At 36.6% G+C, this 24363-nt stretch overlaps 2 protein-coding genes across 11 annotated transcripts in view; one reads left to right on the top strand and one right to left on the bottom strand.

Annotated features, from left to right (window-relative positions):
* FAM76B (family with sequence similarity 76 member B) overlaps positions 1-14270 on the bottom strand; it is a 262760-nt gene extending 248490 nt beyond the window's left edge. For 3 of the 5 annotated variants that reach the window (XM_072616403.1, XM_072616404.1, XM_072616405.1), the window contains exons 1-9: positions 14136-14270; positions 13322-13386; positions 12949-13003; positions 11838-11993; positions 10856-11055; positions 7607-7654; positions 6953-7033; positions 6169-6304; positions 3185-3286 (exon numbers count right to left, since the gene is read on the bottom strand). In XM_072616403.1, coding sequence (XP_072472504.1) covers positions 3185-3286; positions 6169-6304; positions 6953-7033; positions 7607-7654; positions 10856-11055; positions 11838-11993; positions 12949-13003; positions 13322-13386; positions 14136-14222 — 930 coding nt within the window. In that variant the 5' untranslated portion in view covers positions 14223-14270. Of the gene's footprint in view, positions 1-544; positions 1058-3184; positions 3287-6168; positions 6305-6952; positions 7034-7606; positions 7655-10855; positions 11056-11837; positions 11994-12948; positions 13004-13321; positions 13387-14135 lie in introns of those variants that run through there. The other 2 variants (XM_072616401.1, XM_072616402.1) reach the window with 2 other exon arrangements.
* A 293-nt stretch (positions 14271-14563) lies between these two features.
* Positions 14564-24363, top strand: part of CEP57 (centrosomal protein 57) — an 80707-nt gene continuing 70907 nt past the window's right edge. For 2 of the 6 annotated variants that reach the window (XM_072616400.1, XM_072616394.1), the window contains exons 1-2: positions 14564-15292; positions 21328-21484. In XM_072616400.1, the coding sequence (XP_072472501.1) occupies positions 21364-21484 (121 nt within the window). In that variant the 5' untranslated portion in view covers positions 14564-15292; positions 21328-21363. Of the gene's footprint in view, positions 15577-21327; positions 21485-24363 lie in introns of all 6 variants that reach the window. The other 4 variants (XM_072616392.1, XM_072616393.1, XM_072616395.1 and 1 more) reach the window with 3 other exon arrangements.

The following is a 24363-nucleotide window of genomic DNA, read 5'->3' as shown; positions in this document are numbered from 1 at the left end:
GATTTAAAATGAAATCTTCTGGGTAATGAATGACAAAATACTAGGACCAATACCATCCCCTATGCTACAGACACAAATCACAAAGACCTAAAAACTTATATGCGCTAGTTGTCTGCTAGTTCTTAATGCAACCTCAAACATCTCTAGCAGTTTACATTTACTTTTCAATGTCTCCTATACATATGCATTTATATACAAACATTTATTAAACATGATCTTAAAAACAAAACCTTATGTACAAAAGACCAGCATTCCTATAAATAAAAACATTAGGTGGCAAAAAGGCACTTGTAAGTAAAAATCTACAGTAGTCTTTACAAAACAAAAACACGTATTTTATCTTAGATACTGTACAATAATGAATCCTATCACAATAATGAAAATACTAGGCTACGAACTTACTACTACTGATGCAACTATTAAAACATATTTACATATATTTCTGAATTTCATTTAATAAAAGCACCATGATTTCCCTCCTAAGTTTACTATGTTTTACTAGGAAGTAAAAGGACACAGCTGCTAAAAACTTAAGTGTTCATTATTTTCCTTATTCCAAAAGTTATATACTCCTAAACTTGAAAACGGATCATCTAAAGTTAGCAGTGTAAATGAAATCATTGCTTTTAGATCTTAAAAATGCCATCTATTCTCTTATTGCATGTTGCGTTTTTAAAAAGAGCATTGTTTTCTGTCCTTTTACAACTGTTTTAATACTATTGCTGGCAAAAAAAAGTTCTTGGATATCAAAAAATTAAAAAGTTTCTTCAAGCCAGTTGAAGTATTTTATTTGAATACTTTGACAACTAAAAAAAAAATGCTGCATCAGTTACAAAAGTGAATAGGAAACACACCAATTCATTTGATGTGTAAAAATATGTTTTCTACTACACAGAATTTTAAGGGCTTCACAGAATTATTTAAATTTACATTTTAATCAGAACACTAAATATGAATAATTATTTCCTCAAGGAGATGTTAATATACTTCCACTTTTATCAAACTTTTTACCCTTCGACAATGCTGCAACCTGTTTGAGTAGTTCTCTATTTTTGGCCTGTAGTAGACAAAAAACACTTGTGATTAAAAATAAAGCTTTCATAATAAAAAAAATTTTTAAACAGGATAATTCCATTAATACTACATAAACAATAGCATTATTACAACTTACTTTACAAAATATTTCATTAAGAGTATAAGCTAACAAATTTAAATGAACAGATGATAAAAATTCAAAAGTAATGCAGAAACTCATGGTCACTAACCTTAAGAATAGACTAGGGAAATAGTGTTTTACTATTCTCTTTGCAAATGTTATATTCTTAATAATAAATATAATTTTACTCTATTTTATGATTTACAAAGGCCATTCACATACACAATTTCATTTGATCCTCACACGAATTCTATGTGGTAGCCAAACTAAGTACTGTTTTATCCCAATTTTACAAATGGGGAAATAGATTCTGAAAAAAGAAGTGCCCAAGGGATTTTTCAACTCATCTAATATACCACGTTTTCTAAACACAAACGAATAAATCATGGCTATGAAGACTAGATCCAAACAAAAGGTCCTACTTGGTATAATTTTTTGGACACTGGAAATTTTAAAGCCAAAAGTCATATCCTCATCAATACAATCTCTTCCTGTTTACTGGCTTCAATCTTCATCCTCATCTGATGTTATCCAATTTAAATGGCCTCATCTTGTTCTCACAAAGTATCATTTTATTCTTTTCCTCTTCAAATATATTCATTCTTCTATCATCTTAAAGCTATTTCATAAGGTATTTACTATACCTCAACAACCCAGTTTATCTTTTGGGAAATTATATTTATTCCTCATAACAAACCTTTTATGACTAATAAAGAACTATTTACTACCTTCAAATTCACTTCTGGTATTCTCCTTTCAATATTCCAAAACTCTTTTTTTCAATATTCTGATATTCTTTTTCTTACTTCTCCTCAATGGTGATAAGCAATGAGAGTTGAGATCTTGTCAACTTACATTTTGCAAAATTAAAAATTCCAAACAGTTCTATGTATCTTCTGTTTGTGTATGGGAAGTGGATGGGAAATGGGGGAAGAGGGAAACCAATAATTTTAAGACTGAAAAATAACCAGAAAATCATCAGCAAACTGAAATTTCTTACTATTCCTTACTTCCTTATTCTGAGACATCAGATTATTTAAAACTTTTTTAAAACTACAATAGAAAGTCCAGACACAAAACACCGGAAGGTAGGAAACACTTTTAAGAAAAGTCATCTCCTTGATAGTGATAGTTTAACCTTAAAGAGGAGGTCAGAAAGTCTAGCAAAGAAGTTTGGCTATAAGGATGCAACACATGGAAGTTAGCAACTGAAAAAACACAACAACAGGCTATTGGAACTTTCAGGGTTCTCCAGGAGAAAGAGCTGCACAATACATTCAGACACTTACTTAAAAGAAAACTAGCAAAATAACCTCATGCAATTTTTACAAGAGACTGAGCAAGAAGCAGCTTGACTCAAGTAAGGTTACCATGAGCTACATGCTATCTTAGTCTGGATTTCACTCATTTTTGTTTCTAACTGGTTTAATTATGGACTACCCTGAAAAATATTTAGAATCCAGATGAGAATTCACCATACAAACCTGAGCGATAAAAAAACAGAATCACTAAGTTTTTTATTTAAAAAATAATACTTTTTTGACTAGCACCAATACACCTCTCTCCAATGTATTAATTATTAAAAAAAAAAAAAAAGACATCATAAACAAATCTGGATGGGAGAGCTTCTTCAGGACAGACTGAAGGTATTTAATTCTGGGTCAAAAGAGTTGCCCAGATGGTAAAGACAGCTAGAGGAGGAAGACCTGTTAATAAATTATTCATCTCTTTAGGCAATCTGCTTTATAAACCAACATATCATGGAATGGATCCTGGAATTAGAACACCCTTCTCTCCCCTGCCCTCCATTCTCTTTACTTAGAACGAACACTGCTCACTCTTACAGCTATGTAGTAGGGGAAAACAATGGACAAAGAAAAGAGATAGAGATGAGGGGGAGGGGAGAAGAGGCATACATGTGTACCTAGAGCAACTACTTACCAAAGATGTACTTAATGCATATGATAATTTGTACTTTTTGCTCCCTGTACTCAGTTTAAGTAAACCATAAACTAAAAAATTATTTACCTGTAGTTGTTCCACAGTTTCCTTGTGAGCTTTCTCCATACTGTTCATTTTCGTTCTCAAATTAGATTCCTGGTACTGGAAGTCTGCCTTCAGTTCAGTTAACTAAAAAATACATCAATATATATGAATTGCATTTACAATTTCTCTACAGCATCACTGACAACCGTATGTGCAAAGTAGCACACATTAACAGTAATTTCATAAGTTCCATGATCTAAGTTATACTTTCTCCAAGTACTGTTTTGTTAGATCACACATACATAGTCTTACTAATCAATTTTAGTGTTATTAAATAGTACATTAGTTTGGACCTTAGTTTCAAGGCATTTGAATATGCATAGGGTTTAGAAATAAAACACTTGTTTTTCAGATGCCTTATGTAGATATATAAGTGTAACAGCACCTCCTTTGGCCTTTTTTTTTTTTTTTACAAGCAGGAGAGCTTATGCAGTATACTTCAATTGTGTCATACACACTGGGAAATACTTCCAAGTTTTTTTAAAAATAATGTATTTTAATATAGCCAGTGGCTTACATAACAGATTTTACTTTAAAATAACTGTAAATCTAAATAAATAGACTTTTCTCAGCATAAGCTGAGAAAAAAATCTAACAAGCTTGAGGCAATCTTTTCAAACATACTAAAGAAATGACCTAAGATTTTCTTTGCTCATTTTTAAAGACAAACCAAAGGAACTATACTCCTTCCCCCCCAAAAAACCCCTAAAGTTTTACATTAGGCACAAAAAGGGACATTACAATCAAAGTCTGTCTTCCCAATAATCTGAAAAAATTCCAATGTAAAATCTGCTCATCACTATTGGATATTCCTGCTTGAACTAGAGGTCAGATATAAAGTACAGAAGCAGTACTAAAAAACATATGGATTAAGAAAGTGAAGCAGCAAATGTCAAAACTTTTTTTCAACAGTCACTTAGGTAACATCTATATTTATAAGTCATTTATTTGGTTTCTCATAAGAGCTAGATACTCCTAGCATAATCAAACTGAAAAAAAAACCACATAAATATCTACATATGAAATATTCTCACACTCCTAAAAAGAGAGATTTGGGCTAACATTAAACATCTACAAGCTTGAAGAAAGTTAGCTGCAGGTGATGTTTCAACTATAACACTATTATAACAATGGAATTTTCATCCACGGAAAATTAAGCATACTCTAATGTGCAACTCCACTCTTTAAAATCCAATCCTTATGTTATTCATTTAATTGTTCCAAAACTGATAAACTGATGATGCAAATTTATAGAGAAAATGACAGTCAAAGAGAATTAGTGTCCTACATTCTACCTAGTTAAAATCCTTGCCTCTGCTGTGGATTCAAACAGTAAATTCTGTATTCACCCATACTAAAAAAAAAAAAAAAAAGTCTGATCTACTGGTCAAACCACCTCACCAAGACTGTTAATCTATTCATAGTAAGGAACTGGCCACTGAATTGGATGTTCCTATATATGTTTTTGGTGAGTCATATTTAATATATATGCATCTTCTGAAACACGTTTTTAGTACTGATGATTTGTAAAATGCCAATCACCTTGACAAATTATGGAAAAAAACCATTAAAAACAAAATCAATTAAATTATCTGCACTGATGTGATGTTATAATGATGCAAAAATGCAAAAGAGGAATTAAAATTTCACTTCCATTTTCTTTAGAATTACATATTTCTTCAAAAGGATACCTCTTAATTCATGTTTTAATTAAACATATAATAAGTGAGGCCCTGTTTTCAATCAAAATGATGTAAGGGATTTCCTAATTTAAAAATATACTGTTAATCTCTACAAAATGAAAAGTTGCTTAAAATGGGCTATCAAATAACAAATAACCATCGTACTCTTTATTTTTTCTTATATATGAATTTTTATAAGGGCAACTAGGTTAGTCAGTGAACAAAGCTGGGGGCCTGCAGTCAGGAAGACTTGAGTTCAAATCTGGTCTCAGAAACTTACTAGCTGTGCAACCCTGAGCAAGTCCCTTAACCTTGGCCGCCTCAGTTTCCTCATTTGTATAACGAGCTGGAGAAGGAAATGGCAAACCACTTTAGTTATGTTCGCCAATAAAACCCCAAACGGGGTCAACAAAGATGTAAGTGAACAATGAAAAGTAGTTTAAAATTGGCAATCAAATAACCAATAATATCCTATATTTATTTTTGCTTACATATGCATTTTTACATACTAAATCTGCAAGGAACCCATATTAAAATGAGCTTTCTTATTTAGGCAACATCTAATAATGAAGACTCTAGGATTACAAAGAGATATAACAGTAGGCTTAAGAACTGTTCTTGATAAACTCAAGGAGAATAATTCACATAAACACAATTAAATGCTAAACTATATACTTTTTGAAAGAAAGTACTAGAAAACAGAAGTAGATTCAAATCTAATGCAAATTTTAAAGAATGTTAATTCATCTAAATATGATTAAAGCACACAACACAAAAAGAATGAGGTTGCTTAAGAAAAGATACTACTCTGACTTTACTTCTAATTAACATACTCATGTATATTTACTTACAGTAGAATAACCTGAATCTACAACCCATAATTTGCTATATGCTGGCTCTCATACAGAAGAAAATCTTATGAGGATGGTTTTTTTATTGACCCTCATTGGCCAGATTAAGAAATCCGAATAAGTGAAAACTAAAAGCTCTAAATTACTTGCCTAAATCACGAACATTCACATAATGCTGTCTCCACACACAGATTGAGGTTCATTCATTAAACAAAAATTTCAAATATATGGTGTGTATGTCTTGAAAGCAAACATTCAGAAATCATTAAAATTCTAACCAGTTAGTTTCTTAGAAGAATTTCAAGCTTCTCTACATGTACAATGAGCAGCAAACAATGTTATAAATGCTGTCAAAGAATGTCTAGTCTTACATTTGCAAATGTCAAGAGTTAAGGTACAACAGTTCGCCAGATTTAATGGTCTATGTTCTCACCTTTTTATCTTTTTCTAAAATGGTTTGGTCTCTTTGTTGCAAGAGACGTTTAAGTGACATCACTTCTTCTTTCAGCTGGCTTATAAGGACAAAATTGTCAGTTCCTCCACTATCTGCTGACTGATTTATAGAGCTACTAAAAATAAGAAGTAAAATATAATTAACGTAAGTCCAAGAAAAGCAGCATGTGTTCAAAATGCATAAATTAAGACAATTCCACAAACATCCTTAAGGCTAATGCAAAAAAATATGTACCTGACAGAAATGGATGCAACTGGCAAATTACCTTACTAATGGCACACATTACAAATACCTGCAGAAATATAATTCAGTATTAGCTTTTAGGGGGTCAATATTTCTAGTGTAAAGCAATAGGCAGCCAATTTGTACAGTAATATCAGTAAATGTTTGCCTAATGTACTATATAATAATTCTATTCTAACAAAACTTAAAACTATAAAAATACTTATTGAGTCCAAACTTGCATTTCTCTGAAGGGTACCAAATTTAGAACATGTTCTTTGAAAGTATGTGGCCTTTTCCAAATTATTTATACTCAAAAAAAGACTTTTTGTTTAAACCAAGAAGTAGGAACAGTGCCGTTTTCATACTGTTAAATTTTCATTAAAAATCATCCAACTGATTATGGTCACTGTCCTATGTGATAAAAAGAAATTAACACAGGGGGATATTAATTTATTTTCCTTTATCAATAGTTGCAACTATCAACCATCATTGCTCTCTTGGGCTGAAATTTCATAGCACTAAAGAAATCCAATTTTACCTATCTCCATTGGATGGCTTGGATTCCAGTTTGGGTTTTTTCTTTGGAGTTTCGTTCTGAATTGTTGCAGAGGTTTTATGGCTGAAATCAAATAAGAAATGTAAACACAAAGTAATAGCTACCGAAGTACTAAGTCAACTTTACAAATAAATATAATTTACAATCAATCAATAATCATTTTTAAAGTGTTCACTATGTGCCAGACACTGTGAGAAGTACTGGGTTTACATGGCAAAAAGTTCCCAATCCCTGTGTTGAGGAACACATTCAAATGGGAAGAAAATTGAAAAAAAAAATTACTATTGAGAGCAGAGAGGGAATAAGTCTGGGAAAGGTCTCCTGCAGAAAACAGAGGATTTGAGCTGACCCTTGAAAGAAGCCATTTTATAATCTTAAAAAGTCTAACTCCTACAAAAGTGGCAGACGGGGGAGGCAGTAGGGAGGGACAAAACACATAAAAACATTGATCTGCAAATCAGGAGTTCATAAGATTTTAAATCCTGTTTTGTCTCTAACTATTTGACCTCTAGGTACCCTAGTTTCCTTTCGTTTTGAAATTGAAGAGGTACAACCAGATGGCTTAGTTAAGTGTTCCATTTAAAAATACACTCAAAAATACTATATTCAAAGAGTTCAGAAAGGATAAACATTTACCTCTGTTTCCACAGTCCTTGCTCTTGTTCTGGACTCAGACTGCTGATTCTGAAATACACACAATTAACATCTAATAATATCTATTAAAAACATCCAATAATATTTGTTACCAATGGAAAACAAAATTAAACTTTTATAAGCATGTTTCTGTGAGCAAAGAAGATTCATTTAAGTTATAAGAATGAAAATTGCAAGAAAGCCAATTGTGACCCTGTTTGTCTATACCATTTTCAGACTAAGAGCTTATGAATTTATGAAAGAAACCATAATTTAGTCAAACAACTCCACCAGGCATCTTTATGGGTTCCTGGAAAAAAAGCACAACAATGGAGAGCAATGGAGAGATCTTTATAATTTGTATTTGTTCCATCACCTCCAGACCAAACTAATATATGGAGCCTTTTAAGAATATGAAAATCACCAGACAAGTACTAACTATTATTTCAAAGTTTGAAAGCTACCAATTTAAGACTATGGTTCAGATGGTTAATATTTAACCATCCCAGTCAGTTGAGATTTTATCCTATTTTTAAAATTAAGGCATTCCTCAGTAAAAATCCTTAAGCTGATTAAATTCTTCCTTCCTAAACTGCTTTTGCTGTATTTTAAATTGGCATCCTTTTGTTCTAAGGAGTTTGGAAAGCATCAATCATCCTCCAGGGGAAAAAACTTTTTCCAGTTTTGGTTTTTCTAATTCCTCTAACTTTTCCTTACTTTCCTAAACCATTCTCTCAATTCTCTACACATCTTCTGTTAGAGTAAGGTAAACTAGACACAATCTAGTAAAGATTAAGACCATAACTGGGAGAGTGAAAGAGTTCAGAAGTCTTATTTATAGTACTGTTTATATATCATAGTATTCTTACTTCTTAAACCACTATGATACACTGCTAACTCACAGTTAGCTTGTCATTCATTATGACCTTTGGACTTTTTTTCTGCTGTACTTACACATATCTAGTCCTTCACAATCTTGCATTCACATACTTTAGCTTTTCTTCAAGTACACTATTCTGCATGTGTCCTTACTGAACTGCTGGGAAAAGAGAGTGGCATACAGACCAACCTGGAAGGCAGCAATCAGAAATTAGGTGGGTCTTTTTGAGCAAATGTGAAGAGCAATCCATAGGTTTAAAGACACAGTTGTGTATAGTTCTGCAAACTGGTTATAACATCAAACCAAAAGAATCATTACTTGATTCATCATGGCAATAACTGTTTTTTTTCTGGCCACACTCAAGATACAGACAAGTAATACCAGTGACATTATCTTTAAAAACAAGGAAAAAAGTTTTTCTCCATAAACTCTGGGAACTGATCTCACTAGATTATGGTAAATCTGGGATCCAACTTCGTCTTTGCCTTGAACTTACTTAGCATGCACCTTCTGGTGATCTACTGTTTTATTTACTCTATAGATAGGACCCTATAGTCAGTTGTGTACTCACCTAATAGTTGGGAGGTCTAGACCATATTTTTTCCAGTTTAATGATGAGAATTTCTTGGGGGACAAAATCAAAAACCTCAATGAAATTAAATTTATTAACATCAACTTCCTTGTGTTAACCTACAAGACCTATCATTTTGTCACAGAAAAAAATTGATAAGTCTCATAAAATTTGAACTTTATAAAGTAGTTGATTCCCTTGTATCTTATCCTCTGACAGCATCTATTAATATGGGTTAGGGAGAAAATTATTCTAGTACTGAGCTATTAGTATTCAAGCACTTTGACAATCGTGTTTGTGGTTTATGTTCTCCCACCAACCAGAAAAAAGCAAAACTACCTAAGACTTTCATCCTTTGCCCCTGCAAAAATCTAGGGGAAGGATTTCCAAAGAACAATCATATTTGAAATTCGTGGCAAATTTAGGTCCCCTTGCCTTGTATTGAGAAAATTAAGGCATAACAAGAGAATTTAAGGCAAGTGGGAAAGTTGTTACCAAGTCTCAGTCTTTTAATTCATCTCATACTGATTCAGGATGCTCTACTATTATTATACAAATGCCTCTTTTCTAATCCCTAACCCACAATTTTTAACTAAATGGAAATATGAAATAAATGGACACAAATTTGACTTTGCAAAATATCTACTTCAAGTCCTAATTCTTTTTTTCTACCCGTTGTGCCAAACTTTCAATAATTACTACATATAGACATACTTTTATCATTATATGTTCTCCTAATATGTATCTTTGGGAGTGGGAGATGGGGTAAATCAAACTATATCTCAGTAGGAAGCTTGCACTAATTTTGAAATGGAAAAAATCTTTAGAATGTAAATTTTCACTCCCTAATCTTTCAACTTTTAAATTTTTCACATGCGGTTTTCTTATACAATGTGCAAAGACTGGATATTTTCACTTTGTCAAAAAGCCTAGAAGCAGAAAAATAATTGGTATCTTTTCTCAATTTTAAAAAAAAGCAATTTAAAAATGAAAAGTATTTCCCTTATTTGGGTATAAAGATTATATAAATGTTTTTAAAATAGCAAAATGTTATTAAGATGTGACTTTTTCTACAGTTTAATGTCCTCCAAAGTTTATTCACAAATACTCCCATTGCATTCACAAATATTTCAGTTATAAATGCTTCTCAGTTGACTGTACACTTACCAGTCAACACCTGCAGAAATGAGAAAATAAGAACCAGAACACAAAAACTTTTTAAAATGTTCATGGTTTTTATTTATAGAAAGGCCTTGTTTTAATCTCTTTAAAATACAACTATTCACATATCCCTACCCCCACCAGTGTTTTGGTATTTAGTTTTCATATGCTGTGTTTTTATGAGAATGATCCTAGTACTAACAGTCCAGAGTAACACATATTAAACAATGAAATATTGAAGCTTCAGATAGTGCAGGTCTATGAACTGATCATGTTAACATACTTTTCTTAAAATACTACTCTGTATTTACTGCACTGTCTTCAGTTTGTGATTTGAGAATTAGTTAAAAGCAAATTATTTTCAGCCATATCATTAACATCACAAGAGTTAGTTAAAAAAAATCTGAATACAAAAAATATTAAGTTATAAGGTAGTAATGATGGTGGATGGGGATGATGGGAACAAGGACTGTCTGTACCCTTTAAAGAGTTTACAACCTAGAAAGGATGGATACAGGGCAAATACCCAAACAGACAAGAAATGATGAGATTAAAATACATCATTGCCAAAGTATTTTCTTTTAAGTGCTGAGGGAATATTTGAATTACATAACTAGATACTGAAATTCTAAGTACTTACTTGTGGTGACTACTGCTGTGACGATGGTGGTGGTGATGGTGGTGGTGATGGTGTTTTGAATGGTGCTGGTCTTTCTCAGTAAGTGATGAGGAGGATGAATTAGAATGTGAAGAACCCAGGCTCTTCCTTTGTTCTTTTGTCTTCTGTAAAACTCTCTTATATGATAGGGTGCAAAGCCAGCACAGTAATTTTCCATCAACCTTTTAGAAGAACAATCATAATAGATCAAATGGATCTTCAAACTAATTATAAATGAAATCTCTTAAGAAATTAACTACAACTCAGGGAAGTCATTCAAAGAGGTTAAGAAAAATTGTTCTCAAACTTGGAAAACAGAACCCTATGCAGAATTTTTAAAACATGCAGTCTAACTCAACTTCACATAGATTTCAGCATTGCATTTTAATTTAGTTTTTGGTGAGATTTTTGTGCCATAATCAGCTCCTGATGTTTGTGGAATTAATCTGAAATGAGAACTCATGAATATATAATCCATTAAGGGCAAATTAATCCTCCTCCTGTTCCTATAAGTTTAAATTTCTGTTCCATTTCTAGAAATCTCAGCAGAAGGTACCTACTAAGCCATTACTGACACTTCAGTGCATATTGTACACTGGCTAATAAATTAATACATATTTTTCACAAAAGCAAAACTCTCAATTTTGACTGAAGGAATGAAAAGAGGTATTACACCAATCTGTGTAAAATCCAAAATTGACTTAAGACTAAATGTTGTTGCACTAAGTAAAAACTTTGGATCTATAAACATTTAAATTAAGAAATGACTCAAAAATATTGTTAACTACAGAAGTCACTAAACACTCGACTCCTGGGTTTAATGCTGTCTTGACAATGCCTCATGTAGATACAAATGGAACCAGTCACCCAGAAATATGCAAATAATATCAATTCTATCTTGAGTTCAAATCAGTGATATGATTGTATTTCTGGATGTCACAGTATTATGAACAACAACAATTACCTTTCTTCTTCCTTCCTCTTTCCGATCAAAAGCACACTGTTGTTTGCACTGTTCACAGGTTTGAGGTGGTCCATATTTCTTTTCCGAATTTGTGCAACGCTGACACTTTGTGCCAATAAATGCTGCAATAATATTGCAGTATTGACAAGGTTTGGGCTGAAATTAACAGAGACACAACTTTCTTTAATTTAGGCATTTTAATGCTGGAAATCCTTCTAATACTGCAGTGTAAAAGAAAAATCAAATACTTTATTACATTTGGGAGTAGTGTTCAAAAGTGAACTGTTCCAATTTAACCACAACTCATGGACATTTTGTTTTCTTTTTGGACTTATGATCTCACTGTTGCACTTTGGGAAAACTGAAATATATGAATCTAGTAGTAACAGTTGTGTTTTTTAAAAAACACTAAACAATATGTAAAAAAAATAAATGCACACTCTCAAACTTCTTAGACACACTAAATGAGGAGTCATCTTAATTCAAAACTTATTATATACCCAGTCAGTTTTGAAAAAATTTGTACACTGCACACAAACCACATCAAATATCTCATCTTTCTTTGACAAGAAAACATTTCAGAATTTTGTAGAAACTAAGGTCCAGACAATGAACATCAACACACTATGCTGAACTATATACTATTGTGGATCTAAGTATATGTATGTACTTAGTATACGTATATGCTAAGTATATGTATATAAGAATTTGTACTAATTGATATTTGCCTTCTCTCATGAAATGCTGTAATTTGAAAGGAAGGAAAGACAGGAAGATCCCAACATTCTGAACAACTAAGTTCTGTATAAATAAGAGTACTATATTTGTTTAAATGCTTTTCCCACAGGAAGTATGGCTTCACAAACTCTAGATTTAAAATGGGCAAAAAAACTGTTAGTTTCATTGGAGAGGGTTTGATTTTCTCAATCTGTTGCTTTAATATTTAATTAAATTTATCAAGTAATGATTTCAAGTATGTATGTTAAAACTATTTATGCACCCAAAATTAACATGTACTTTCTATCCAGATGCTTTTGTCTTTAATAAAAAACATCATTTGATAGGTAATGTTCAGTGACAAAGTGAAAATGTAAGTAAGGCACAGACTTACTGTCCCAAACTGCTTCACATTTTGCGCACACTTCTTGCAAATTGTGTTAGTTTTGCTGAAAGAAAAATTCACATGCCATAATTAACTTTAAATACGGTTTTTAAGTCACTGATACACTGCACAGATGAACATACACAGCTGATTACAACACGTAAGGAATATCTCAAACTATATGTACTTCTTCAGATGCTTTTTAAAACAGTAAATATTGTTTTTCAACATTAACTCTTGGTCCTATCAGCAAATATTCCAAACTAATTTGAGATCAGTATTTTGTAAGAAATAATCACAAAATTGGGATTATTGCTAGTAAAAGTGCATCTTGGAGAAAAATTTTACGATCTTTAAAGGTTTTAATTATTTATATACAAACCTTTCCTGTTGAAATTCTGATCTGCAATAAGTACATTTTACAATAGGATGCGCAATCCGACATTCCTGTAAGAAATTAATACAGCAATCAGCGCTTAGCATACAGTTTCAAGTCTCCTCTCCAAGGGGGGAAGAAGAGCAAACCTCTATAAATAATTTCAAAACAAGAGTATAATGGCTCTGCAGGTAGAGTTGGACTACGTCTTAACACGTAATTGTTCAATTAAAATATGCTGTAATTCCTTATGGGAAAGATAGGTCTCTTTGTGTTTATTAAATTTCTCTACGTCGCTGGTAGGGTTAAATACGATGGTAATCTGGTGGAGTCTATGTGAAAATGCTTTTTACTGTTCTGCGACGCTGCTTACAAATGCTCACACTTGCTTCTCATCGGATCTGAGAAGATCCGAATGAGACCAATACTCTGTGCCATGGCCAGCAAGTCGCTCTGCTTTTCTGTGACGGAGAGGTCACCATTCAGTGCCCTCGAGAGAGAGATTTAAAAGTGATCTCTACATCCCGGAAGGGGAGAGCTGAAAGGGCAGAGACAGCGACAAAAATACCTCCTGCGTGAGACAGGTGGCTGGCAGCCTCGGGGGTCGGCCCCACCCCGAGATCTCCGCCCTGAGCCCAGGCCACCTGGCGGGGGTGGGTGGGTGGGGGGCTCCCTTCACGCCCCGCCTCGCGCAGACAGAAAAGTCCCGGACTCCTCCAACCCCCGAGGCGCCGGCGACTGGGGTAAGGAGGCGGAGCGCGGGACACCCAGCCCCCTCCCAGGGCCACGTCCGACCAGACCCCGCCCGGCGCACACGGACCTTGCAGAGCTGCTGCCCCTGGGAGAGCTCCTCGAAGGGATAGCGTTGGGTACACTTTGTGCAGGCGTACAAGGCCGAGGCCGCCATCCTCCTCCTTCTCCTCTTCCTCTGCCGCCTGCTGCAACGCGGGGCCCTCCGGGGCAGCCTAGGCACCCGGGCCCGGCCGCGCGCTCCTCCCGATGCTTCCCCCCTCAACCCCCGCCCCGTGGCCACAACGACTCCGCGCTAGGACCCAGCTACAGCACTGCCAGCGCCGCGGAGTAAATACCAACGCCACAGCCGTCTCCCTCCGCCTTGCTTCGCCACCAGCCCTCCCGACCCCGCAACGGTTCCCGGCCGCTCCCTCTTAGGCCCAGACCGCGGTGGCGGAGGGAGACTAAACGGAGAGTCGAGGATTAGATTAGCTGCGAGGCGACAGATCCGCTTCCTTCTCCTTCTCTCTGTACTCTTTCGGATTGGCTGTCGCAGCCTTTACGTCACTCAGGCGCCACTCCCCTACCCTCACCCCGATACGCCGAGAGCCCCTACAAAGGAAGAAGGTCACCAACCAATAGCAGCTCGTTGCCGTCCGCGCGCGAAACTTGCTTCAAAACCTTTCCCCGGCCTAGAGGCCTGCGTCGTTGTGCTTGCTAGTGGCCAATCCGGTGTTCGGGGGGAGGACTCTGCGCTCCAATTGGGCAAATGCCCACCAAAGACTTTTCCCTCCTGCTCTTCTGACTCTTCTTTCTTGACTTCGATTGGACCGAGTACTTTGAGCGCCTTCTATACTGTCTCATCATTGGTCGTACTTCGGTAAGCACCGCCCGGTAAAACCTACCCCCAAACCACGGTCAGACTCATCTTCGAATTTGAGCAATAGGAATGTTTTGTACATCCGAGGCCTTTTACGTCAGCTCGGCTTATCGATTTTGGATGGCCATTTTAAGACACCGAACCAAAACAATACCCGGAGAAGTTTCCTTTGGCCCCATGGCCCCCGTAACCCAGCCCTGCCCCTTCCTTGCGTCGCCTTTGGAATTATCCTGTTTTGTTATTGGCCCTCTTCGCTCTCAATCCGACACCTTGTGGCGTCATCTTGGGGAAAGGGCGGGTTCTTCCCCCCACCGCTCCCGGACGGTGTCCTCTTCTTTGATTGGTTATTTGTGACGCCTATCCAGGTTTGTTGTCCTTTCGATGTGCGTAAGGCGCGCGCGCGCGCGAGGGGGGAGGGTGGGGTAAATCTCCGCCTGCCTAACTCATCTCTGTACCCCTACCCCTTCCCCCTCAGCCCGCCGCTGGCTCGGTGGTGGCCCGGGCTCTGATTGCTGGGGGGCGGATCTCCCCGTGGGGGCGGGGCACGAGCCTTGGGGCGGGGCTGGTGAACTCGGGCAGCCTTCCCCGTAGGAGGAGCCTGCTGGCAGGCGGGAAGATGGCGGCGTCGGCTGGCTATTCTGGATGCGCGGTAAGGAACTGTTTGCGTTCGAACGGGGCCAGGGACGCCCCTGGGCCCATTGTGGCCCCGACGCCTCCTGCCTGGGTCCTGTCGGGTCCCTGGGGGGCCTCCTCCGCTCCCCGAGTTTCCCCAGCTCTTTCCTTCCCTCTCCCCGACCCTTCCGTAGCATCTCTCGCTTCTAGGCTCCCTGGGTTGACCTGGCCCCCGGAGGTGAAGTGATCTCTGCCCCCTGGGCCGGCCGGGTCCTTCCCTCGGCCCAGCTGTTCACGCTGAGCGCTGGGCCCCGTGGGGACCGCCGGGGCTGCTGCGTGCTACCGTGAGCGCGCCCCCGGGTCCGCCTGGCTTCCCCAGCCCGGGCCGGCCCGAATGCTGCTCCGGGTGGCAGAATGTAACTGAGCAGATGCTCCGTAGGGACGAGTGTAGAATCTTACGCTCGGACTTTTAAAAATATGTTTCCACATGCAGGAAGGGGGAGGCGTGTCTGGAAAGATTTGGGGCTTTTAGTGGACTCCGAACTCAAGTTGAGTGAAGTGTGTCATAGTGAGTAAGAAAATTAAGGAACCTAATAGTCTCGTTAATAGCATACGTAATGAGGGTCGTTAAAATGGTCAGATCATATGTGGGTTCAGTTTTGCACAGTACTTAGAAGGACCGTAGTTGAATGGAAAAGAGAAGAATTAGGTTGGGTAGTGCAGTGGAAAGAGGATTTGGAATTAGAGGAGCCGAGGTGGAATCCTGGCTCTGCCATTTATTCGCTGTTTGTGTGACACTGGGCAAATGGCTAAAAGTCTCGGGGTCTGTTTCCTCATCTGTCAAATGGAGGTCTTGGCCTCTGAAGCCCCTGTTCTGTGATCCTGTGAGATATATAGATAGTTGTCATAAGAAGGGTCATTCAGCTTGACAAAAAACAGTGGGTAAATAGGCCAGATTAGGTTTAATTTAAGAAAAAACATTTACAGTTAACATCCAAAAATGGAGTGGGCTACTTGGGTACTCTCACTAGAGATCTTCTAACGAAGGTTGGAAACCATTGTCATTTGACCTTTTCAGATTCTCTCAAATATGCCCACTTCTCTCCTCTGACACTACCGCTGCTCTGGTGCTGGCCCTTACCTCCTCATTGCTGGATTGTTGTAATAGCTGCTGGTGGATCTGCCTGCCGCAAGTCTCTCCCCACTTCATTCCATTCTCCTTTTAATCACCAAAGTCTTTTTCCTAAAATGCAAGTCTGATCACATCTATCTCCTCAATAAACTCCTGTGGCTTCCCACTTTTGCTCATGCCCTTCCTCTTTTTTCCACTAAAATCCTAATTCTTCTTCTAGTCCCAGTTGAAATTTCCACTTTAATAAAGCCTTTCCTGATTAGCCTCCATCCTTCTATAGCTATATGACTGGCATATGTAGCTATGTTTTACCTCCCCTACCAAATTGCAGAGTTGTGGAAGTAAGGGGACCATGTCTAGTATGCTTTTTATCTCCCATCATGTTTTATACAGTCAGTAAACAATTTATTTAGCATCTGCTGTGTTCCAGCCATTGTGCTAAGTGTTGGGGATAATAATAACAACATTTATATAACACTTACCATATGCCAGATGCTGTGACTAAGCATTTTACAATTATCTCATTTGCCCAGGTGCTATTATTCCCATTTTACAGATAAACTTAAGGCAAACAGGTTAAGTAACTTTCCAGGGGTCACACAGGTAGTGTCAGAGGCCAGATTTGATTCAGTTTCCTCATTCCAGGCTCAGTACTCTTATCTACTGTGCCACCAAAAGCAAAATACATTCCCAACTCTCAAGGAGCTTGTAATTTGATGAGAGAGACAGCATGCAAATATGCAGGATAAATTGGAGATAATCAAAGAGGGAAGGCACTAGAATTAAGGGGGATTGGGAAAGACTTCCTGTAGAAGGTGAGATTTTTGGCTGAAACTTAAGAGAATTCTGGGCATTGGGAACACTAAGTGAAAATGCTTGGAATCAGAAGATTTTGTGTCTTGTGTGAGAAATAGCAGAGAAGCCAGTATCACTGGAACACAGAAGATCACTTTGGCAATTGAGTACAGAATGAACTCAGTTTCATCTCACTTCATCTGTTTGTTTTAAGGGGAAAAACCAACCAGCAGCCCATATAACAAATAAGCCTTAGTGATGAGGGCCTGCACCAGAGTGGTGCCATTATCAGAGAAGAGAAAGAAACAATAAATAAACAAAAAATAAATGAGAGAGGTAAAATCAACAGGTCTTTGCAACAGATTGGCTATGGAGAATGAGAGAGAGTGAGAAGTCAAGAATGATAACTATTAGGAAGAGGAAAAGATTTAGGGGGAAAGATAATGAGTTCATATTTAGACCTATTGCATTTTCATGTTTATGGGAATATAGTTCTGAGATGTTGGAGGTGTGAGGCTGGAAACCAGTAGAGAGGTTAGGGCTGAAGAAGTAGATACAAGAACATCACCATAGAGGTGATAATTAAATTTGTGGGAGCTAAAGAGAAAACCAATAAAATAACATGGAGAACATAAGAGGGCCCAGGACAGAGCTCTGTGATTAAACATTTGTTGAAGAAGTAAATGAATAACTGAGTTCCTACTATGTACCCAATGCTACAGGATTTTGTAGAAAATAATGTAGTGGGTCTTTGAGCTCACTAATGTTTATATTACCTTCAGAAGTGCAGATTGTGGCCACTCGGGCCTTCTCACCTTGTGTCTTTCTTGTCCTCCTGTTAAGCCTCCACAGAGGGGATCCACACTCATGCTGAGGGCTTTCCTTGAATTCTTTTGACATTGTATAGACATCAGAGAATCACTTCAACCAGCCCTATCTCCTTTTCTGGTTGTATCATCTCTGATATTTTTAAGGACTCTTGGTATGCAGTTCTTCAACAATAATACAACTGTTGCCTTTATACATTATGTGTCTCCATGGCCCTTTGGTTGACCTCCAACATGGGTGTTATGCTCTGATTCACAGCTACATAGCATTACAAGAAGAATATTGATTTTTTTTTTTTAGTGGCCCTTTGTTTCAGGGAGATATTTAGGGACGTTAAGAGCATTGTCCAATTTTCCAAATGCAATCTGATATGTTCTCTTCATCCTAATCAAACTTGGACCCAATTTAGTGTGCATCTATAGAATCTACCCAAAATATCTTTACTAACGGACCAGTTTTATTGGATGTTCATCCAACGGCATATCGTAGGATAATGGGTATTCTTCATCCACTTGTTTTTCCTATGTATATAGTTTGACCATATAATTTTGAGTGATTAGAGATATATTGTTCCTTACAAACTAGACGCTCACCATCTAATTATGAAAAATAAAATTTTTGTACATGAAACAATTTGAAACCAATTTAAGAAGGTTTGTATATGAATGCCTAATTGGATAACTAGGGCTGTTCATAATAATGTGTCCCTTATCTTCAACTGAATAAAATAAACCTATACTCCAATGGGAATTAGTTCAGCTGACATGAGATTCATTAAGACAGAGTACCAGAATAATACTCCTCTCAGGACAAATTAAGAGAAGACTTCGTATTTGAATCAGTCAGTCAGTTGGCATTTAAACACACTTTCTTTAAAAATCAGATTACACCAGACTAACCTCACTTTTTTGCAGACTTATTAGACTAATAGAAAAATTGAATGCTGTAGAGCTTAACTATATTTTAGCAAAGCATTTGACCACAACTAATGCAATTTTTGTGGACAAGATGGAGGCATCTTAGCTCGATCAGTTTCTGTATCTGTAAAATGAAGGAGTTTTAGTCCATTGCCTCTGAGGTCCCTTCCAGCTCAAATTCTATAATCCTAGTAGCACAGTTAGATGAATTCAGGATCGATTGAACCTGAAGGGAAATCACTGATGCTTCACAGTCAGTTTGGGAGTTTGCAATGGAGTGGCATTTGTGTTTGGCCATGTAATATTTAACACTTATCAGTGCTTTGGAACAGGATATTGATGTTGATGGCATGTGCGGGTGATAAGTAAAGCTAAGAGTAATAGCTGACTAATTGGATAAGACAGTCAAGAGCCATGTGGTAGAACGCTGACAACTAAATGCAGTACATTGATTTAAAAATAAAGTCTTACTATGGGTTCAAAAAAAAAGAACTTCACAAATACACAAGTAGATCTGAGGGTTTTAGTGGGCCACGAACTCAGATAATTCAATAATATAAGTCAAAGAAAAAGCTCTAATAGGTTTAATAATGGCTAAGTATTTTGTGTTTAGTCCTGGATACCTTATTTTGGGAACGACATTGACTAACTTCAGAGCATCCAGAAGAGAGCAATCAGGATGGTTAAAAGCTTGAAAATCATATTATAGTGCAATCATTTGAAGAAACTGGGGAAGTTTAACTTGGAGAATAGAAGACTTAGGTGACATGATGTTTATCTTCAAGTATTTAAGATGGCTAGGTGGTGCAGTGGTTAGTGTTGTACCTGGATCTGAAGTTAAATCCAGTCCTCAGACACTTACCAGCTATATCATCCTGCACAAATCAGCTAACCTTTCTGTGCCTCAGTTTCCTCATTTACCAAATGGGGATAATTTACTTTTCAGGGTTGTGTGAGGATAAAATGAAATAATATTCATAAGACATTTTGCAAAAGTTAAAGCACCATAAATGCTAGTTCTTTGAAAGGCTGTCATGGGGAAGAGAAATTAGATTTGTTTTGCTTAGCCCCAGAGGATAGAACTAGGAACAAGGGTTGAAAAGTTGCTGGTTGTAAGAGAAAACTTCTTAATCATTAAAACTACCAAAAAAAAAATATAGATTGGACCTTGCCAGAAGGTAGTGCATCTCCCTCACTAGAGGTCTTCAAGCATCAAAGGCTGTGGAAAAGTCAAGGAAGAGGACTGAGAAAAGGCTATTTGATTTGGGGGATAGGGAATGGGAGAGGGAGAGAAAGAAGTTTCATTTGAATGAGATTGGAAGCCAGACTACAGAGAGTTAAGAAGAGAGAAAAGGAATTGGAGGTACCTGTTGTAAATGGCCTTCTCAGGGAGTTTAACTACAAAAAAGGGAAGAGAGATAGCACAGTAGCTAGTGGAGATGGACAAATCAATTGAAAGTATTTTGAGTATGAGGAGACACGGACAGTGTTTTAAGCAGTAGGAAAGTAGCTAATAGATTGGAAGAGATAGAAGATTAGTAAAAGTGGGGTTGATAGGGCAATCTGCTGGAGAAGATAAGATATGTGGTTTTTAATGTTTGTTTAAGAAGATTTAGAATTTATAATGAGTTACCAACCAACGTTAATGTTTTCTAAGCATATCTTGATGGTTTTTCTAACCAGATTATCAGATCCTTGAAGGCAAGAACTATTCCTTCAAATTATTTTGCAATTTGGGGTATAATAGGCACCACTGACATTTGTCAAAGTACTGACTATTGTAGGCTTAAAATTTTTAAAATATATTTTTGATCTTTTAAAAAATAACTTTATGATTATAAAAATTACATATATAAGCTAGAGTTCAAACAAGCTTAACTAGCATTTACAAGTTGTATCGTTATATATAGGTAGACATGAAATGCCTGGTTCGTTTTCTTTTATAATAGTAGTGGGTGTGCTGAACTATTTCTACTGTATCCAAAGGTAGCAGATTGAAGCACAAATTTGAACTCTACTGTTACCCACACTAAGATTGTTGCTATTTCAAACCCTATTAAAGAGTATTTACTAATCATTCATCATCAACTAAACTAAACTGTGTTTCATTTTTCAGAGCATTCTACCTGAACCACCTCTGTCTACTGCAGCTATGGTTCGGCTCTCTGCATCTTCATATGTAGTCTATCCACCTGATAAGCCCTTCCTTAATTCAGATATACGACGCTCTCCACAAAAACCAACATGTGCCTATCCAGAAAGCAATAGCAGAGGTAAAGTAAGCAAATAATCTTGATTTTGTTTGAAGTCAGATCAGGGTTAAAATTGTGTGGTAGTCATATTTTTTAGTTCATTTAGCATAATTAATGGAAAATGGGTGAAATTCCCTTGAAGTCTTAAGATTTAACTATTTGCCCTTCAAACTCTCATTTCTTCCTACTTTTTAAAAAGGGAGGGGAGGGCATTTTGACTTATATAATCACTTGCATTTGAAAGTTTGTGGGACCAACAGGCAAATAGAGAATTGCATTTTAAGTCTGGTGTAGACTTGGGGATATCATTCTACTCTAAGCTCTTACAAAAACATATTTATGTTTTCCAAAACTTGTAGGTATGTATTTATTCTCTTTCATTCTTAGGATCATAGCTCTACAACTGAGAGGGGCCTTAGAGACTTTCCAGTCCAACTCTCTCATTTAGTAGATGAGAAAACTGAGATCTAGAGAATAATGTGACTTGCCCATGATCACCTAGTATATTAAGCAAATATATTAAGTTCAAAGATTCTCAGGAGTCAGTTGGTGTCATATCTCAGTGTCTGAGCATCTTTACTGAAGGTCATTCTCTCTTTATGTATAACCTAATACTTCTTTCTGCAAACTTATAAAATAGATGTGGTTTTAAAAGGTGAGTAAATTTTGTGAATTGAATATTATTTTAAATCTACTAAAGGGGCCAATGTCAAATATTTTTGTTAAAGAGGATGCCTTTGTTAAGTGAGAAATAGGATTATTCAATTCTATATTTTCAGTGACTATAGAGGATTTTAGAGCCAGACTTCAAATAAGAAAGAGCTGGTTTCAAATCCTGCCTCTGACCTAGCTATGTGACTGTGGGTAAGTCACTTCATCTCTTTGAACCTCGGTTCTCTCTTTTGTAAAATACCCCCAGGGTTTAAAAAAAAGTTCAAAATGAGGTAATGTATGTTAAGTGTTTTGCAAACTTAAAATGTCAGTTATTATTATGTTTCTTTGCATTGCTCAGCTTAGTACTGAGGTGGTGATTTACCCAGTTTTTAATTTTTAAAACTCCAGATATACAGTATTTATCCAGAATACAAGTAACCAGACAATTCAATAATTTGAATTTATAGTTCTATAAAATTGTAATTGATCATATTAGTGATTCAGAAGCATTATGAAAGTATCAAATAACTCCTAAATTATAAAAGAAAGATATGTATTATGTGTCTTCATTATGTTCAGCATGATTTAGTATTTTATAATTATATATATTATTATAAGTATTATAAGTAGCAGCATCTTATAAGTATTTTTGAACTGCTAATTTAAGTATACTGTGTGGTAATTTTTAGTTTTCTAGAACATTCTATTCATTCATAAGCATTCTGTGTTATTGGACATAACTATACTTCTATACTTAGTGGAAATATAAAAACTGTTTGGTGTCTTTCTTTTGATACACTAGAAGTTAGGTATAGCCAAGTCCTTAACTCATTTTCACCAGACTTAAATATGTCTCTCCTGTGTGAATGGCCACCCAGCAGCCTCCTGTTCTCTTCCTGCATTTGTGCTTGGAATTTTCTATTCTGTTCCCTTCGTTTCTCCCTCCTTGGCTGCTACTTGGAAAGTTTTGCCTCCTCTACTCTGGCCGTATTTTATACCACACTTCTTTCTAGCATCATAAGCATTGTTTTCCTTTTGTTCCATCTCAGATCCCACTTAGAGCTTCATCCTACTTTTCTCCTAGGGACCTAGCTTGAATTCTATGGGGAAACAACCAGTATTTCATTAAACCTCATAGAGGACTTAAATATGATCTAGCCTAACCCTCATTTTAAAAATCAGTTTTCTCTGAAGTATAAATGGATTTTACTTATGAACTCACAAGTAATTTGGTTTTGGGGTTTTTTTTAGTGAAGTCTGTGGGGAAGGGTGGAAATAGGGAGAAAATTGAAAGAATTTTTTAAACCCATTTTTTCTGTTGTGCTCTCAGTTTAAAAACAAAGAAACTTACCCTTAGAAAACTTCAAAAACTGTTTTTTTGTGATGTATAAGAGAATAGGGAAGTTGTAAGATTGCTTTCTTTTGCACAGTTGGCCAGGGGAAGACCATAGTTGCAAATGATATGGTAGTTGTAGAAAGAGAAGCAGGCTAGGCAAGCCCCTTGGCTCCTCAGAGAAAAAGAAAGGATATGACATAGAAAGCACATGAGATTTTAACATCAGTTAAGTCCTGACGTTTTCCCATTTGACACTTCCCATCCTCTCATCCTTTCTGGCTTTGCTGGGGCTCCTGCTGTAGCTGATGATCCAATCAGTCAGTTAATCAACATTAATTAAATGCTTACTTAGTACCAGGAAATATGCTAGGTACTAGAGATAGGGAGACAAAGATGAAATGATTCTGGACCTCATGGAACTCACGGTCTACTATGGGAGAAGACATATGTGCTTACACATGTAGATGTGAAATAAATAACAAGGTGATCAGTGATGGAGCACTAGTACATACTGGGTTGAGGGAGAGAGTGGAAAGAATCAAGAAAGAATTTGTATTAAAGGTAGCATTTGAGCTGAGTTTTAAAGTCAAGGAGTTTTCAGGAGGCAGAGCTGAAGAAGTGTATTCATGTGGAAATAAAACATTATGTGTAAGAAAAAGTAAGAAGACCAGTCTGGCTAGACTGAAGAGTTGAGGAAGCATGTATATAACAAGTTGAAAAGGGAGATTGGAGCATGGGTGTTCAATACTTTAAAAGCAAACAGGAGTTTACATTTTATCATAAAGGCATTTGGGAACCACTAATTATTGAATTAGAGGAGTGACATTGTCAGACCTGTGCTTCAGGAAAACCCTTTCAGCAGCTGTGATGAATTAAAGAATGGAGAGACTTGAGGCAGAGGTCCAGTTAA

The sequence above is a fragment of the Notamacropus eugenii genome, chromosome 5, assembly GCF_028372415.1.
Source record: "Notamacropus eugenii isolate mMacEug1 chromosome 5, mMacEug1.pri_v2, whole genome shotgun sequence".
NCBI classification, from domain to species: domain Eukaryota; kingdom Metazoa; phylum Chordata; class Mammalia; order Diprotodontia; family Macropodidae; genus Notamacropus; species Notamacropus eugenii.
The sequence above is the reverse complement of the archived record's forward strand: the minus strand, read 5'-3'. Positions and strand labels throughout refer to the sequence as shown.